Consider the following 17,785-nt stretch of genomic DNA (forward strand, 5'->3'; position numbering starts at 1 on the left):
TTTTCCGTCGGTGATCATCGCGATAGTCACGGGAGATATGCGGTGCGTGCGAGTGGTTCCAAGATACAAAATGAGCATGGTTTCTCGTTGACGGCCAAACCAGAAAGTATGCTCATTTTGTTACTTGGGACCACACGTCAAGTATATTCCAAGAATGTCGTGATTATCACCGACAGAAATTGTCGTGACCAAGTGAGTGATTAACAGCTGGGTGCCTAAAAGAATGTCACCAAGCTTGTGATGGTCGCAACAACTGTTTGAGTCTTACCTCTGATCATCTCAGTTGTGTACGTGAGCTGTTTTGAGCTTCGTTTCAGTCATGAGTGTTGGTGACTGGAAGCACTGTTCACAGCCAGAAAAGGTCATGATTATGCTTGCGGCGGCATTAAGCTCAGCTTGCCAGTCAGAGTATTACGTTGGACTCAAACATGCGCATGTCAAAGTCATGAAACACTTTCATTGAGTATCAGCAATGAGCATCAAGCTACCACGGATGTGTTCATTGTTTTTGATGGTGAATATCTCGTAATGCTCATGACATTTTGCGGCACAGCACAAACATGATACAATCACACAGAACATGTTTAATTTCAAAAGAAAAGCCGTTACAAAAGCGAACGCGATAAGCACACGTGTAAAACCGAAATTGGCAAACGATTGGATTGATTGCAACCGTGCGGGGGCAGTAGATGTTATGGCGTGGTGTGGATAATAGTGGAAAAAAAGCGTGAGAAGAGGGAGTATGGAAAAGGGGAAGGGCAAGGAGAGATGTAGCAGCATGAGGGGGAGGGGTTTTTTGTTTGTAAATCGGAAACAAAATTCAGCGTTTTGCTAAACGTTGTGCACCGCCACTGCACCACACCGAGTATTTCACCGAGTAGCGTAGCACCCAGTGTTCAAATGTTGTGCCTCTGGTGGTTGTTGTCATCGTAAAACCAACATTTTACTTGTGTGGTGGTAATTTTCCTCGCCAAATGGTCACTCAGCTAGTTTTTTGTTTTCGTTTCCGCCTCCAACAACAACAACAACAACAAAACCAACTCGCGCACAGAACGAGGCCGCTGCTGCGTTGCAGGCTGCCACCACCACCCCGAAGCACCATCACGTGGAGGAGGAGGAGGAGAACGAGGAGGAGCTGATCAATGGGGAGAACGGTACGCAAGACTTCTCCAAAGACTTCGACACGGACGAGCACATCAAGGATCCGGTCGAGGAGAGACGCACCCTTGCCGAGCGTAATGAGCGCCTGCAGGACCAGCTGAAGGTATGAGGGGCGCTACGCGCCGCTTCCTTAGCGCTGAACTGAAGAAGCGTTTTAACTTACTGCTTACTCCCGTTTCCCGTAGGCCCTCAAGCAAGACCTCGCACTGTCGCGCGACGACACGATGGAGACGCCGAACGACAAGATCCACCGGGAGAACGTGCGCCAGGGACGGGACAAATACAAGACGCTGCGCGAAATCCGCAAGGGCAACACCAAGCGCCGCGTGGACCAGTTCGAGAACATGTAAAAAGCGCCAGAGTAGTGTGCGTGTGTGTGTGAAGGAGAGAAGGAGAGGGAGAGAGAGCGAGAGAGGGAGACAGGAGAAAAAGCAACAATTACACACAGTACAGACAACCCCACGCGCAGATTCTCAGAATATGATGTGCCTGCGCTGGCATATGTGGTGGCAGTATAAATCCCGTACAACCCTTCCCATCCTCCCGCGCGTGCGTGCGTTCGTGTCCCCTCCATTTATGGTGGTGTGGAAGAAGCAGAAGAAGACGATGATGATGAAGGAGGCGCATGGACAGGCGCGCAACAATCGAAAACGGACCACGTGTGCACGCGCGCCACGTGCTTTCTGTGTGGAAGGAAAGCGTTGCATATACTAAACTATTACTACCACCAACAATACCACCACCACCACTACAACAAATCCCCTTCCCTCCATCCCCCCCTCCCCCCCTCAACAGCCAATATGCTCCCGCGCACATATATAGTATACAGTATGACACTAATGACACTTATTCCGAATCCCTTTGTAATCCTCCGTTTCATGTGGTGGTGGGGTGTGGTGATGATAGTGCCGCCCCCACACCGGTGGCTCGCGTCTGTTACAGCAGCAACAGCAACAACAACAACAACAACAACAACAAAACACGAAAAAAGCAACACAACATTTACTTAGTAGGACGATAATCTTATGGCAAGCAAAAGGGTAGGGCAATCGTGTTAGGGTTACTATTACTATTACCATGGCAGCGACAAGGAGGGAACAAGAGAGGAGAGACAGGATTCATGCGTACAGTGACAACGCGGCGGCAGCAGCAGCTGCAGCAGTTGTTGTGTCTATAACACACACACACACCTACCCACACATACATATTTTGTATACTTTTTTCTTCTTCTTTGGTTTCCACCACTTGCCTCGTCGCGCAACATTGTGTGTGCAACACATATTGTCCGTTGGGCGAAGAATTGCATCCACGCGTTAAATTTGAATCCTGGTGTTGGGTCACGTGACCCCCATCATCGCCCCCCTTCCCTCCACCCCCACCCCGTTCGTCGGTGTGGGTTGGTGTTTATTGTTACATACTGTTTCATGCAAACCATTACCATAAGTACACGCAATTGAAGCTTAGCAACTTGCACTCTAGATAGTGTTCAAGCAAAAGTGTATAATCTTTCCCATTAAAAGTTTTGAAATAGCACACACACACACACACACAATTTTTAGTGTGCGTTTGTGTGTGTGAGAAGATTTTTTTTTTTTTGGTTCTTTTCAATGACAAGCAAAGGTGTGATTGGCATTATTGATCACGATAAATGGATTTTTTTTTGCTGCTGCAAGCGCTGGAAAAAAGGATTGGGGAGCAGAATTACGAAATAATAACGATGAGCAGTTTTATCCTGCAAAAAAAAACTTTATTGTATGCGCGTGTGTGTGTATGTGTGACCGAGAGAGAGAGAGAGAGAGAAAGGTAATGGCAGAAGTATAAAGGAGTAAATGGTAGTAATGGTAAGGCGATATCAGTCTAGCAGGTAGAAATTGGTGACCAGAAAACGCGTATATGATGGCGTTTTTGTTTTTTGGTTCCATCTTTCTTTTCTATATTATTTCCCTCCCTCTCTTTCCTTTTTTTTTTTTTTTGGCGATGATCCGTCCCGTGGATCAGTATTGGTGTGTGCGTGCGCGCAACCACCCCGGGGTTTATTAGGGAGCGCGGAGAAGACGTGGCGGTGTGACACACAGTTGGGCACTGGTGCACTGGGGCGGCAAGGCCAACAGCAGCAGGTGTAACGGCTTTGGGAAACCACCAGCGCAGCAGCAAGTCGGAATCCGCCACGCTAGTGGACGTGTGGACAAATGAATATATATATTTAGTTACGAGGCAAAAGTAGGCATTGTTTATTATACAGCAAACAACAACAGCAAACCAGATGAAAGTTAAAGCAGCAAACTCTACAACACATACATACCCACACACACAAAACACATTATATCGTTAGGGATCGTTAGGGGGTTGGTATTAATCGGGGAAGTAGTGAGAGCAGCGCAGCGCGTGTGAGAACGAAAAGGAAGCACGGGGAGGGGGGGTATCTTTTATCCCAGCCGAGAAGAGGGGGTGTGGCGTGTGTTGCGTTATTCGGATTTTAGGCATTGGTTCAAATCTATATATAAAAAAAGTATTTCCCTTCTTATATCATCCCGCCCCCGTTCTTCCATTTTTTTTTTGGCCGGTAGCGCGCTTCTTTTCGATTTCCGGTACGACAGTGTCCTCTTTAATATATCTATGTTATGATTAGTATTTCCATTTTTTCTTTTCTTTTATTATTACTACATTACTAAAAGAGCAATGTGTGTGTGTGCGTAATAAGTGTAAACATGGGAGGAAAGTGGGGCGTGTCTTCTGTATTCAAGCAATAGCGACACACACACAGCACACAGCACCAGAGCGAAAACAAAACCCCGTCGGACGGAAGGACAAAAGGGGTGGTGGGGAGAACACGCTAGCAGTGCAGGATGTCCTGGTGTTTTTTTTCTCTCTTTTCGATCGATGATTATGCTTTCCTAATTTTTCTTTTTGGTTTAGTATCGGTTGCCCGGCACACCTTGTTTGTGTGAATGTGTGTGTGTGTGTGTGTGTGTGTGGGTGCGTGTATCCCACTCTCATCGCCCCCCCTCCCCCCTCTTTCCTCCTCATCCTCCTTCCCCTTGCGCAACCTTGGTGTAGTGGCTCATGTAATAAATCGAATTAAAATCGACGAATATAAACGTAAAAAAAACAACATAACAACTGCAACAGCAAAATCAATCAATTGTTACAAAACACACACAGACACACGTTCGCGAAGAGCGAGAAAGGGAAGAACAAAAAAAAACAAAATAGAGACAGAAAGCGAGAGAGCGAGTGACATGAATTGACAAATGGAAGAGAGAACGAAGGATTGGGACAAAACACAAACAAACAAACAAACAAAACAACAGAAATGAAAAAGCGTTCAGTGCGCTATTTGCCGGAATTACAGGTTCGGTTTGCACACCTTCTTGCCAAACAGCAAACAGCCGTAGTCGTCCCCTCACGCATTATTTCCGCATTTTACATGCATAGCAATATATGATTGTATTTAAACAAGAAACCGAATGGATAAAGAATGTGGGAAAGTCCACTGGTTTTTTTGGTATGTTTTTGTATACAAAACGATGCAAACACAAGGTAGAACAAAACACGTATTAAACCCATACTTTTGTCTAACTAGGGATGAAATCGAATGCAACCACAAAGTAGAAACAAAACATGATACAAAACATTGCACAGGGGCAAAGCTGAGCTTAAGCAAGATCTAAACATGCACACGTGCGCGCGCGCGCGCCTTCTCTTGCGCATGCGCAAACGTTTTCCTTTGCGCCAAAGTTTAGCTATGAACGGTAATAGTAGACGTAATGCGATAGTAGAACCATTACAGGGTTTACCAGGGGTTCTCATAGTTGCCTGGACACTTCCTTGACTCTTTCCTATTGGAAGTGAACTTCTTGTGTTGTAAATTGGACCCTATTGGCTTTCTGGACATTCCGATTGGATTGGTCCAACAAGGGTGCTATAGAGTCCAATTCCCATTACATTAAGTTGATTTCACGTAAGAAAGAGTCAATAAAGTGCCCTACAGCTATGAGAACTCCTGGAAAAACCCTGTATATTCCTTCCAAGCGAATCCCATCCTTGGTAAATACGTGATCGCATGTTCGCACGAGCGTGTGCGTGTATGTGTGTGAGTGTGTGCATGTGTAAATATGTTTCCTATACAGTCACAAAGAAATGACCGTGTTAAAAAATGCACATGCGCCTAATGTTAGCACAACATCGAATGCAGTAATTTAAAGGAGAAAAAAAAAACAAGTTGGGTGCCTTCAGTACGACATACCCCCGGGTCAAATTTATATGTCAATCGAGCCCCCCCCCCACGGGTGATGGATGGCCAAACATTTGGCTGCAAAGTGTGCAGAAGGTAGAAAAAGGGGAAAATTTTTTGTTTGTTTTGAATCAGACATTTTTATTTATGTTTCTCTTTCACATCGAACATTTGATTGTGTTGAATCCAATCTTTTTTGTTTTTTTTCTTTTTCATTTTGCTCAATTACTTTTTTTCAAACCTTGTTGAATGTGTAACAACAACGAAGCAAAAAAAAAAAAAGAATTCTAAATGTATAGAAAAGTAATGAAAGACAAAAAAAGAGGGAGGACAAACGTGATAAATGGCGATAAACCAGTTGCAAGAAAATGCCACAATTTGGAGAAACAGGAAACAAAAACAAAACACCGGCGAAAAGCGAGTAATGTGCTGTGAAATGTAAATAGAAACATGCAAAACCACCCAGGGTGGCTGAAGGTATGCAACATGGGGGGGCGGGGGGGGGAGAAAGCACATTTACTAATACTTTTGGGAAGAAGACAATTGGAACCCGTTCAGGAAGCAAGCACGCCACGGACACAAGGGGCGAAGGAAAGCTTTAGTAGTGTGTCCAGCATGCATATTCGGGGGAGCATAGCGCCATGTAGATGATAACGAGTGATTTTTTAATGATGTTTTTCCTTTTGTTTGTTCTTTCGCCCTAGCGAACTTTAACTCTGGTTTGTGCGAACAGAAGAAGTAGAGAGCTGCTAGTGAGTGCGCTGAATTATTTTCATTTTGTGATTTGGCGTTGTCCTTTTTGTTTATTGTTCTGTTTGTTTATTGTCAGAGAGAGAGAGAGGGTAGGAGTTTTGCAGGTTCATTCGTTCTCTTTCCATTTCGATAATCGAGTCCTTTTTTTTACTAATTTTGTTTGTGTTCTATCCGTTTTGGTGTCTGCTCGTTTGCTTTGGTTTTGGGTGTATCTGTTTTGTGTTGTTTCATTGTTTTTTTTTTCGATCAGTATTTCTTCCGTTATATGGGGTAGGTATTTGTTTTATGTGTATGTTTACGACTTTCTTCCATATTTTTTTTATGAATTTAATTTCCCTCCAATTATCTAGCAAAACAAAAAGCAATCAACAGTTGTACTCTGTACACAAAACCTCTATTACAGTTTAGGAAGCGTATGCCGCAATTTAAAACCAGTCAAGACCGCATTAAAACCATACTCGGTTTATTTTGGTTTTACAAACAATAAAACCCGCAAGTGCATTCATTGATGCGCGTGATGAGCGCGCATGGATCGGGAGGGGTGGAGATTACGCTACGCTCCTCCTGCCAGCTTCACATCCGCGCAAAAGAAGACTTATCTCAACCGGCTCAGCGCATAACCCCGAAGCCTCTAGCCGCCAGGCAGCCCATTTATATACAATTTGTACACGTGCGTATACAACGATTGAACTTTCATATTGAACTACCAACAGCGTAACAGTAGGGCGGATAAATATATACACATTTACACCGGGTTGTGTGATAGATACAACGAAAGTAGGGCAGAAGAGGAAGAAGAAGATGCTTCAGAAGCTTCACCGTTCGGAATGTGGCCCCGGTGCAACCGACCGGCCGGACAGAGCGCGTGTGCTGTAACCTTTACCAAGTGCCCCTCAAAATCGTATCGTGCTGGGAACGGTTTTCTTCGCCGGACGGCAAAATGATGAGCGCCAATGAGAGTCCAATGAGCAGTCGCATTATATTTTTTGCCCGAGCATTCTTCGCTACACACATATTTCGCGCTCCAACTTACAAAGTTGTTGGCGACGGGGCGTTAAAACAGAAAAAACAGGAGTGTAAAACACGGACGAAGTGAAGAAAGTGAACAAAAAAGAACGGAAGGAAATAAAACAATTAAATTGGAGTTCAACTAAGATCAAAAACACAACCCATCACCATCTCTCTCTCTCGTTCTCTTCTTCTTGTGTATGTGTCTTGTTGTAATTCTTTAGTGTACAGGTGAGCCCCAAGAACCCGAGCACGATTCGTTCAGTTTATTCCAAAGAACGAACGACCTACGTTTATCTAATCAACGTTCATCGGTTCTTAATATAGCGTTTTCCAAGTCAGTTTTCAACTTAAACGTTGTTATTCATATATTAACATTTCTTCAGCATGATTTTCAACACGTCTCAAGCTGGATTGAGTTTGACCGTTTTTTGTGATAGGTTGTGCCCACAGAATCATGTGGAAGAATCGATTTTTCCCCCTGGTTACGCGAATAATGCGATCCGGAGACGTTCGCGCTTCTAATGTAGTTCATTTATGTAATTTTTTACTTTCTTTTCAGGGTTTTCCAGGAGTTCTCATAGCTGTGGGACACTTAATTGATTCCTTCTTACGTGAAATGAACTTAATGTAATGGGAATTGGACTCTATAGCATCCTTGTTGGACAAATCCAATGGGAATTTCCAAGGCGCCGGTCCAAAAAGGGAGCCATAGAGTTCAATTTCCATCGTATGAAGTTCACTTCCATTGGGAAAGAGTCAAGGAAGTGTCCCACAACTATGAGAACGCCTGGAAAACCCTGTAATACAATTCGTGTGCAAAATTCGGTTACTTCTGTCTCTTTAGAGATTAAAGACTTTTGACAAATTACAATTTATTTTTCATTTGACAATTGATGAAGATAATTTTACTGATTTGACACTGTGAAAAATAAAAATCCGGAACTCGGGGAAAGACTGTAATGCAAATACAACACGGCGAGAAGATGTGGAAAAGCATCTTGCAGCCGGTGAATAATGATGGACACATTCGAAAGTGACTTGGAAAACCCTGTAATGTACTGAGTTATTCATTCAAAAGAACGCGTTCTATGTATGGCAGGTAGTTCATTTCCTCCAATATAAATATGAACGTGAGCCTAGTTTGGTGAATTGTTGGATGGCTAAATTAGTGTTGGGTAAATTTTATTCAGTTTCATGAATCCCAATTAATCTTTGAAATTATTGAATGAGTCTGAATCTCGGTTGGAAAGATTCATAAATCTCACAAATTCACAAATTTCAAAAGATTAATGAATCAAAGTAATTCAAAAATCTTAAAATTGTCATGGAGCTAGAGCTTATTCTTATTCTTCTTCTTGGCGCCACAACATACGTAGTCAAGCCAGCCAATACAGGACTTACCAGCTTTTTGGCAAGTGCTCCTCAGCCGGATAGTCGGTCCTGGCTATGGGAAGATAGTCCATGCTTGCACCCAAGACGTGCATGTTTTTAAGTCTTGCGAGTTAACCACTGTACTGCGGGATAGTGCAGGGATAGGAAAACTTTGTGATTAAAAGAGCCAAATTCAACAACAATGTGAGCAGAGCGCTACGTGATGAGCCAAACGGATAACTCAAGAGTTAAAATGTTTGAAAGTTTTATGAAACATACGAACGGCAAAAACCGCCATCTAGACATTAAAGAGCCGCATGCGGCTCGCGAGCCGTACATTGGCGATCACTGGGATAGTCCAATTTCAATATCTTGAACACCATACATCTCTAAAAATGCATGAACCTCTGGAGATATATGAACGTTTATGGATTCTTCTTCTGCTTCTTGTTGGCCTGCTCATGTATGAGCACGTCTCGTAGACATGGCCAGGTCGCCAATCCGTTTCCAGGAAACTCGGTCCTGAGCTGCAGTCCTCCAACGACGTGCCCCAGCCATCGTATCCTTCCGGCTTTGATGGCCGTCAGGATATCGGCACCGCCAAACAGCTCAGCTAGCTCGTGGTTCATCCTCCTTCTCCACACGCCCTGCACGCACGCACCGCCAAAGATAGTCCTTAGCGCCCGCCGTTCGCAAATGGCGAGTGCATTGGCGTCCTCCGTTAGCATAGTCCAAGACTCGTACCCGTAGAGGACTGCCGGACGAATCAGTGTGCGCTATATGTGGCGCATTTCGTGTGTTGCTGTAGTCTTCCGGATCGCAGGAGTTTGTGGAGTCCGTAGTAGGCACGACCTCCCTGAACAATGCGCCTTCGGGTTTCGCTGCTTACGTTGTTGTCCGAAGTTACGACCGTACCAAGGTAGCAGAACTCCTCTACCACCTCGAGATCGTCGCCGTCAGTTGATACTCTGCATCCGAGTCGGGCTCTATCACGGTCAGAGCCCCCGGCAAGCAGGTACTTTGTCTTCGTCGCATTGATGCTCAATCCAATCCTCTCGGTCTCGCGTTTCAGTCGGGTGTACGCTTCGCACACCGCCGCAGTTGTATGTCCGATGATGTCGATGTCATCCGCGAAGCCGATTCGAACGATTCCGAAAGCTTATGGATTAATGCATCTCAATAGATTCGTATTAATGTAGCTTAGATTCATGAATCATTCTTGCTTCATGAATCTTTGAAGACTCGCAAATTTTAACATATTTAAGACTCCTTGGAGATTTGTGAATGTTTAGAGATTCGAGATTTGTATCACTCTTCGCTTAAGATTGATATGAAAGAAACCCAACACTAGACTAAACTCCCCCTTTAACCCTTCGACCTCCCCCCCCCCCCCCCCCCCCCATGCAACCGATCAAATATCCGAAAGGTTTTGTGGTTTCTCCAGCTGCAAAGATGACCGCCCATTTGCGTTTGTCTCATTTTCCCCATTTATTTTTGGTGCAAGATTAATAGATTAACATTATAACATCTTCTTAACATACGATGCTCCAGGCTCGAGATTGCGTAATCGAGAGATAGAGTGTGTGTGTGAGAGAGAGAGAGAGACTTTTAAGGCTTCCGTGTGTTGGCTGTCCAAGGGCATCGGTCTCTCTCTCTCTCTCTCTCTCTCTCTCTCTCTCTCTCTCTCTCTCTCTCTCTTTCTCTCTCACACACACACTCACGGAGAAGGGTCGGGAACGGGTGAAGTGGTTTTTGTTGTGCTAATACTAGAGGCTTCACTTTACAAAAAAAAAAACAAAAATACATTTAAAAATAACCGCCCAATAACCCCTCTTAAAGGCATGTTTTTTTTGTTTGTTTCTAGATTTAGTTTCTAGAACAGTCGATTAGACGTTGGGCAGATGTTCGACCTCTACCGCTTGCAACAAACCGTGTCAACGTGTTAGTTTGTGTGATGCGTGTATGTGTTTTTCTTCTCTTTAAAAAAAAAAAGCAAAGAAAAACGTGCTCTTGTGGTGCTGAATAAAATCCAATACATATGGGGTGCCAACAAAATACAATGTAAAATAATTATTACGCTAAAAAGAGAAAAGAAATGGACAACACTTAATGAACGGGGGACGGACAACACAAAGCACACCAATGGGGAAAAATTAATTTTGTTTTGTGAAGGGCAGGGAGCAGCGGAAGAGATTAGCATTAAATGCACGTACAAATACTAGGCAGGCCGTCCGTTTTCCTTTGGCGGACAAAAGCCGACTAACAAAAACGCTCTCACAATAACAAAAATGAGAACGAAAAAACAGTTTTAAACAGTTTCTAAACATGAAACATTATTGCGCTTACATTCTGGGGTAATTATTTTTGTTTATAGATAGAGTTTCCCCCTTCCCACTGCCTTTGCTTGTAAATAACACTAAACGGAATCCATTCCACACACACACAAAAAGAAAAAAAAGAAAAACAAAACTTCATCACGATAAGACCTCGCAGAGTTCGGTCAGCTGGGTCGGTTGAATATAATGGGGAAATGAAAGCTACTCCCCTTTCTTTTCGTTTGCTTCTCATCCCCCACTGCACATCAAAACAATCGAGCACTGCGGTGTGTGTTTCCTTTGCCCTCTTCTCTCGTCCGGGTTGCAGCAAGAGATTCGTGTGCAGACGACGGACGACTCACAGCTCGCTCACGGCGTTGCTCTTCGCTTGCGAAGTTGCATCCAGATCCAGCGGGTGGGAATCGTCGGTGGCCGCTAGTGCCTGTCGCTGCTGTTGCTGCTGCTGCTGCTGCTGCTGGTGCCGATTGCGCTGCAGCCGCTGGGGCTGATTGCTGGCGAGGTGGGAAAACTCGTTCATCACCGCGACATAGGTCGAGTCGCCGCCGGCGTACGCTTCCCCGTCCTCGCCGGACCCGATCTCGTCGTTCAGCAGCGTCAGCCGGAGCAGCGTCACGATGTCCGCGTCCTCCTTCTCGACCGCCACATCGATCGGGCGGCGCCCGTCCACGTCCGCGATGTCGTAGCGCGCCTTGTGCTTGAGCAGCAGGTAGGCCTGCGCCGCCGAACCCTGCTCGGCGGCCAGGTGCAGCGGCGTGCGGCCGTACCGGTCGGTCGCATTGATCGCGGCCCCGTTCAGCAGCAGAAACTCGCACGACATGACCGAGCCGGACAGGATGGCGGCGTGCAGCGGCGTCCGGTCGGCGTCGTGCGGGTTCGCCCAGCTCTTGTCCGCGCCGAGCGCCAGCGCCTGGCTCATCACGGGCAGATTGTGGCCGCTCGCCGCCTTGTACAGCAGATAGTTCGGCGACAGCCGCTCCAGCTCCTCGCACTCCATGATCGCGTTGTCCTCCTCGCCGCTCGTGGACTCCTGGTCCGAGTTGAGCAGCAGCAGATCCTCGTCCGGCAGGTTGTGATCGTCGGTGAGGATGTTATCGCCGATCAGCAGTATGTCGGCGAACTGCTTCGGCACCCGGGCCAGCACGTCCTTCTCGTCCGCGTCCGGGCAGCTTTTCGCGCCCGACGCTCCACCCGCCCCCTCTCCCTCCTCTCCCTCCTCCTCGTCCGGCTCGGAATCGCCATCGAGATCGGTCACGGGCAGCCGGGAGGACGCCTGTTCATACGCTTCATCTCCCTCCTCCTCCTCCTCCTGCTCCTGCACTACCCCGCCGCCGCCGCCGCTGCCGCCCTTCCTTGGCGCATTGGTGCGGCGGAGCAGCTGGCGGTAGCTGCGCCGGCGCAGCTTCTTGATGCTCCACTTCTCCGGAAACTTGGAGCTGTCCGCCCCGAGGCTCTTGAACGACAGCGACGAGGACGAGGTGCTGCTGTCCTCCGGACCGGCCGCCGCCGCCCCGCTGCCGAGCCCGCCGAGCGGCACCACGAACTGGCGGTCGATGTACTTCGCCCGGATCCAGGCCTCGCGCACCGCGATCTCGCAGTTGTCGGTCGCCCGATCGAACCGGGCGAGCCGGGCCGCGTTGCCCTCGTACACCCGGTTGATCACGTCGTTGCCGAGCTCGATCATGACGCGCAGTATCTCCGGCTCCCACACGTCCAGCGTGAGCGACCGGACCTTGCTGTAGTGCACGCCGAGGCTGCGGTGCACGCCCGAGCACGCGATGCACAGCGTGATGCCGAGGTTGATCGAGGCCCAGCGCGGATCGGCATTGCCACAGTCGGCGCACCGCGAGTTGCCGGGTATTTTCAGCATCTGCGTCCAGTTGCTGCGAAGCGGAAGGAGAGGACAAGAGAGGTGAGCGTCACTGCGGTTATCAAGCGGTGAGCGCATGCCAACTTACATCTTCTTGAAGCCCTTGCGCGAACCGTCCGAAGCGCGGCCCGTGCCGACACGCTCTCGGCCGCAGGCGTCCGTGCGCCCATCGCCCGGCCGGCCACTGTCGGACGCAGCCGCCGCGCCACTGCCACCGGGGCCGCCGACACCGCCGCCCGGGCCGCCGCCCGACGCCAGCCCGCGCATGTCACTGCTGTACCCGCTGTTGTGCTGAATTGCCGAATCGATGCCCTTCTGCAGTGCCTTGATCCATGCGCTCATCATCGCTTCCGAGTCGGCCTGCAGTATGTGCGATCTGGAAAGCGGAATTTGGGAAGAGCACAGAGCCATTAGGTGGTGGGTGATAGTTCTTTGTGATGTGTTGAAAATCATGTGTAAGAACTGAAATTTAATTATGATGCAAATACGCCATTTGACAACTGTTGAAAAACATCTAGGAGGTGATCAATAATGATGTGCACATTCCTAAGTGACTTGGGTGATAACCCTGTAATGTTTGAGCCATTGCGGCTTTTGTAATATTTTGAGTACCTACAAACATTTTTGGGAACTGGCAAGCGAGAGTGGGTCATAGAGAAGCGATATTGTGCTCTTGCTTTGTAGTTTTAGCTGATCACACTTTTGCACACTCGGTTGCTGATCCTCGACTGATAAATCTGTATAATATCATTATTTATATTGCTTGATGCTATTAACCAATTATTTAATTTCTAAAATTTTGAAATGTAATACTTTAAGTGCAAAAAAGCGCTTGCTCCTGGCCTGCGGATCTCGATCATTTACTAAATTTGGTCCTTCGATCTCTATAGTTTGCCGTCCGCTGATCTAGAGCTACGCACTGATATTACAGATCATTTTTCAATGTGCACATAATTATTCACCGCATCTAAGATTTTTTTCAACAGCTGTCAAATTGTGTATTTGCTTCAAAATGAAATTTCAATTTCAACACATGATTTTCAACATATAAGAAAGAACTGTCAACCTCAGTCCAGACTGAGTCGTGTTGAACATCATGTTGAAGAAATTAAAAATTATTATTTAATTTTTACAGTCCAATCTCCTATGTGCACAGCATTACTCACCACTTGCAAGATGTTTTTCAACAGTTCTCACGTGCTATGTTTGCATCGCAATAAAAAATTTCAATCCTGCCACATAAATTTCAACACATCACAAAGAACTGTCAAACTCAGTCCAGTTTGTTGATTTGTTGAAAATCATGCGAAAGAACTGGAAAATATTTGAGATGCAATTATAGCATGTGACATCTGTTGAAAAACATCTTGCAAGCAATGAAAAATGTTGTTGACATTGGAAATTGACACGGAAAATCCTGTATGATGGTCCAGAGTGATGTGGAATAACATTTTGCACGCGGTGAAAAATAATGTTTACATTCGAAAGTGACTTGGAAACCTCTGTAATCTCGGACCACTTACAGGGTTTCCTAAGTCACTGATGAATGTGCGCATAATTACACACCGCCTCCAAGATGTTTTTCAACAACAGGCAAATGGTGTTTTTGCATCAAAATAAAATTAAAGTTCTTACACATGATTTTCAACACACCTTGAGACTTGTTGAAAATCATGTTGAAGAAGTGTAACATTATAGTGATGAAAATACAATATTTGACAGCTGTCGAAAAACATACCGCAAGCAATGAAAAATGTTTAAGACCTTGGAAAATGACTCGGAAAACCCTGTATAACTGTTGTTCGTGTCATTAAATCTACAAAACAAAAAATAATCCCAGCGCTTACTTGGTCGGTGAGATGACCTCGAAGCAGTAGCGGCGGTCGGAGTCGGCCAGCTGGCGCACGGTGCAGAGCCGCAGGTCCTCCTCCATCACGGTCGGCAGCTCCTCGCCGGTGCGCTTCCGGTAGAACAGCTGATTGTCGCGCATGCAGAACCACCGCCGGTTCCACGTCTTGAACGCGTTCGAGGTGCGCTTGAACAGGTAGCCCTCCATGTAGCTTGGTGTGCGGGCGCCACCGTCACTACCGACGCCGCCGCCGCCGCCGCCACTTTCGCCACCGGCCTCCACACCCGGCCTATGCTCACTGGCTCCTGCTCCACTACCGCCACCACCAGCAGCACCGCTCGCATCTGCTCCTCCCCCGTCTCCGTCCGAGCGGGGCTCGTTCACGCACGTGTGCCGGTTCTGCATCTGCTTGTCCAGCACGCCGTACTCGGACCGCATCACGCCAATCTCCTCGTCCAGGCTCTTGAAGAACGTCCCGTAGTCCTCGCACAGGTCCGACCCCTGGTGGAAGTAGGTGCTGCACGCCTGCAGGTAGCTCAGCAGCGTGCCCAGTATCTCGTGCCGTTTGCGGTTCTGCAGCAGCGTGATGTAGTTGACGTAGTCGAGCGCGGTATGGTTGAAGCACGTCTTCGACGCGGACAGCACGTTCTCCGCGTCGAGCACGTCGGCGGGCCGGTTCCGGCTGACCTGGGAATTTTTGTACACGGCCGCGTCCAAATTTTCCGACACCTTGTTAAAGATCTGCCGGTACTCCTTCACCTCGCGGATGTCGCGCCGCAGAAAGCCGGTCAGATTCTTCAGCACGGTCCGGTTCGCCTGGTCGAGCAGCGTCGTGTGGTACCGGTTCATCTCCTGCAGCAGCTGGATCAGCTGGGCGAGCGCGTTGGTCGAGTTCTTGCTGTCCTGGAAGTGCTTCTGCAGATCCCAGAGCGAGGTCGCGAACGTGCTCTGGTGCCGGATGTACTCCTTGCCGCTGTCCACTGCCGCGCTGCACGCTTTGATGATTTTCTCCAGCTTCGATTCCAGGTGCTCGATCTCGGACTCCTCCTGCTCGAGCCGTAACCTAATGGGAAGGGGAAAACGAGTTGAGTCGAAGCCGTTTTTGGGGGTGACGGTTTGCGGAATTGGCCGATTTTCTGGAAGAGCCTCACCGAAACTTGGGCGAATCCTTGAGGCACTCGCCAAAATCAATCTTGCACTGTGCCATGGCGGGGGCAGCGTTGGGCGGGCCACTATGCGCACGCAGGTTTGATCGTTGTGGCGCGCGGCGCCAGTTTTGAATGACGAACGAGTTGACACGGTGCGGTTGCGGGCGGGGGGAGGGTTTCGCGTTGCAAACGTGTTGCAGTGTGGGGCTGAAAATGAAGAAGAAGAAGAAAAAACAGAACAAAAAATGAACAATGTGAAAGTGAAGTTTCGCTTGCAGAAAAAAAAACACAAAATCATCGATCCCTTCCCCCTCCCGGCGACCGGAAATAATCCACTCGCCACGTTTTGGAATTGTAACAAGGGGAGAAAGGAGGCGGGGGTGGGGGGTGGGATGTAAGATACACCACTACAAAAAGCTTTCCAACTTTCGTTTTCACATTTTTCACTGTAGACAAGGGGGGGGGGGGAGTGGTCTAAGCGCTCTGTCACTTCGATCGACGGAACGTTCCGATCGGTTGGCGGTCGAGCGCGCGCGTGTGTGCGTGGTACGAATGGTGGGGGAAAACGTGTACGATAGAAAGAGACAGCAGACAGTGAAGAATACGGTTACTCACCATCCAGCAAGGCGTCCGCAGGCCACCGATAAGCGATATCAGTTCGGAGGGGGGGGGGGGGGGGGGGGGGGGGTTGGGGAGGTTCTTTGCGAGCCGGAAGTCGTGGCGTTCCGCGACCGACTGGAGTTGCCTCGAGAAGTGCACCCTGTGCTTACTACTGCTGTGTGTGAGTGTTTTGGATCGCTTACGAAAACATGCTGTCATCAAGCGACTAATGCACTTCTCGCGCTAATGACTAACGCCTGGGGACCACTGCCAGCGAGACACAGCTCCCAACGCGCCCAAGAGCCGTTTGTTGACTTTGTTGCCGACGCTTCCGATGCGGGGAAGACGTTCAGCTCAAGGAATGCAACCAAACTAACACACAGTGGGACCGCAGCAGGGCACACCCTCCGTCCGAAACCGTCTGACTAACGCAGCAACACACACACATACGGGTGTGTGTGTGTATATCAAAGTCATCCGTCACCTCCAGCCAAGATCGATCCGATCGTGTCTCGTCGTCGCCACCAAAGCGGAACCGAGCCCGGGGCGGAATCGATCGCTCCGGGAAATTCGGGCAGAGCGTCCTAACTTACATGCAAACGCACAGAGGGAAAACGAATCACACACACTCACACACGCACAAAAAAAAAACACAAACAAAACACAAACAAAACACTGGCACGCACGCACGCACGCACGGCGTACTTCACGGGGAATGGGGTTGGTATTGTGTTTTGCATGGAACGGTTTGCACTGGCTGCCTAGGTGTCGAGGTGGGGGAAAAGGGAGACGACACACACAGACACACACACACATTTGGGGGAATTGCGTTTTGCTACAACTGACAGCAAGGCTTCGCAAGCAAGAGCACGAGCACGATACGGTGTGGGCGAGAGCGAGACACACGCAGGGCAGCTGACAGTCCCATTCGGTGTGTATGCGTTTATCGTACGTTTGTGCCACACTTGCACAATGGTGCCGAAAGGTGACGTTTCGCTACAAACTTCCAGAACGTGTAGTGGAGCGCAAGCGGCAGGGTTCGCCGCCTTCACCTTTGATACATGTTTTTTTATATATAGTTCGGGCATGTCATCTCCACCAATTCTTTTGAATCAATTTTTTTCTTGCATTTTTGTACTATTTTCTTGAACTGGATATGGACTTTATTTTAATCGAGGAGAACATGTATGACTTCATTTAAAATGTTGAACAGTGGAATCGATACAAAATAGCATAATACAAATCACCACATTTTGTCCCACTTGTTTGGAAAACTTCTTCTATTTGGCGCATCGTCGTCCTACGCGGACATGACGGCCTATACAGGCTGTCGAGGCTCTATTCACTACGATGCAGCCGGAGTCCTTTCTATGGAAGGATAGTCCATTTTAGGATTGAACCCACGACGGGCATGTTATTGAGTCGTTCTCCAAAGTCATTCCCGTTTGTAAAACA

At 47.9% G+C, this 17,785-nt stretch overlaps 2 protein-coding genes across 5 annotated transcripts in view; one reads left to right on the forward strand and one right to left on the reverse strand.

Annotated features, from left to right (window-relative positions):
* LOC120951165 (moesin/ezrin/radixin homolog 1) overlaps window positions 1-3,792 on the forward strand; it is a 37,307-nt gene extending 33,515 nt beyond the window's left edge. For all 4 annotated transcript variants that reach the window (XM_049608502.1, XM_049608500.1, XM_049608501.1 and 1 more), the window contains 2 exons: window positions 1,052-1,264; window positions 1,347-3,792. In XM_049608502.1, coding sequence (XP_049464459.1) covers window positions 1,052-1,264; window positions 1,347-1,511 — 378 coding nt within the window. In that variant the 3' untranslated portion in view covers window positions 1,512-3,792. The remainder of the gene's footprint in view (window positions 1-1,051; window positions 1,265-1,346) is intronic.
* Window positions 3,793-10,145: 6,353 nt separating this feature from the next.
* On the reverse strand, window positions 10,146-17,377 carry LOC120951146 (arf-GAP with coiled-coil, ANK repeat and PH domain-containing protein 2). The gene is made up of 5 exons (XM_040369697.2): window positions 16,346-17,377; window positions 15,734-15,937; window positions 14,581-15,645; window positions 12,822-13,109; window positions 10,146-12,746 (listed from the first exon to the last, which is right to left on the reverse strand). Exons 2-5 carry the CDS (start codon window positions 15,787-15,789, stop codon window positions 11,204-11,206), a joined length of 2,952 nt encoding a protein of 983 aa, XP_040225631.2. The 5' UTR covers window positions 15,790-15,937; window positions 16,346-17,377; the 3' UTR covers window positions 10,146-11,203.
* Between the last annotated feature and the right edge of the window lie 408 nt (window positions 17,378-17,785).

The sequence above is a fragment of the Anopheles coluzzii genome, chromosome X, assembly GCF_943734685.1.
Source record: "Anopheles coluzzii chromosome X, AcolN3, whole genome shotgun sequence".
Taxonomy (NCBI): Eukaryota; Metazoa; Arthropoda; class Insecta; order Diptera; family Culicidae; genus Anopheles; species Anopheles coluzzii.

Excerpts from the sequence above, each read along its gene's own strand:
- LOC120951146 (XM_040369697.2), bottom strand. The coding sequence starts at position 15,789 with ATGGCACAGTGCAAGATTGATTTTGGCGAGTGCCTCAAGGATTCGCCC. Across the intron at positions 13,110-14,580 it reads GAGGTCATCTCACCGACCAA|ATCGCACATACTGCAGGCCG; the intron begins GTAAGCGCTGGG and ends TCCGCTTTCCAG. Across the intron at positions 12,747-12,821 it reads CGCAAGGGCTTCAAGAAGAT|CAACTGGACGCAGATGCTGA; the intron begins GTAAGTTGGCAT and ends TCCGCTTCGCAG.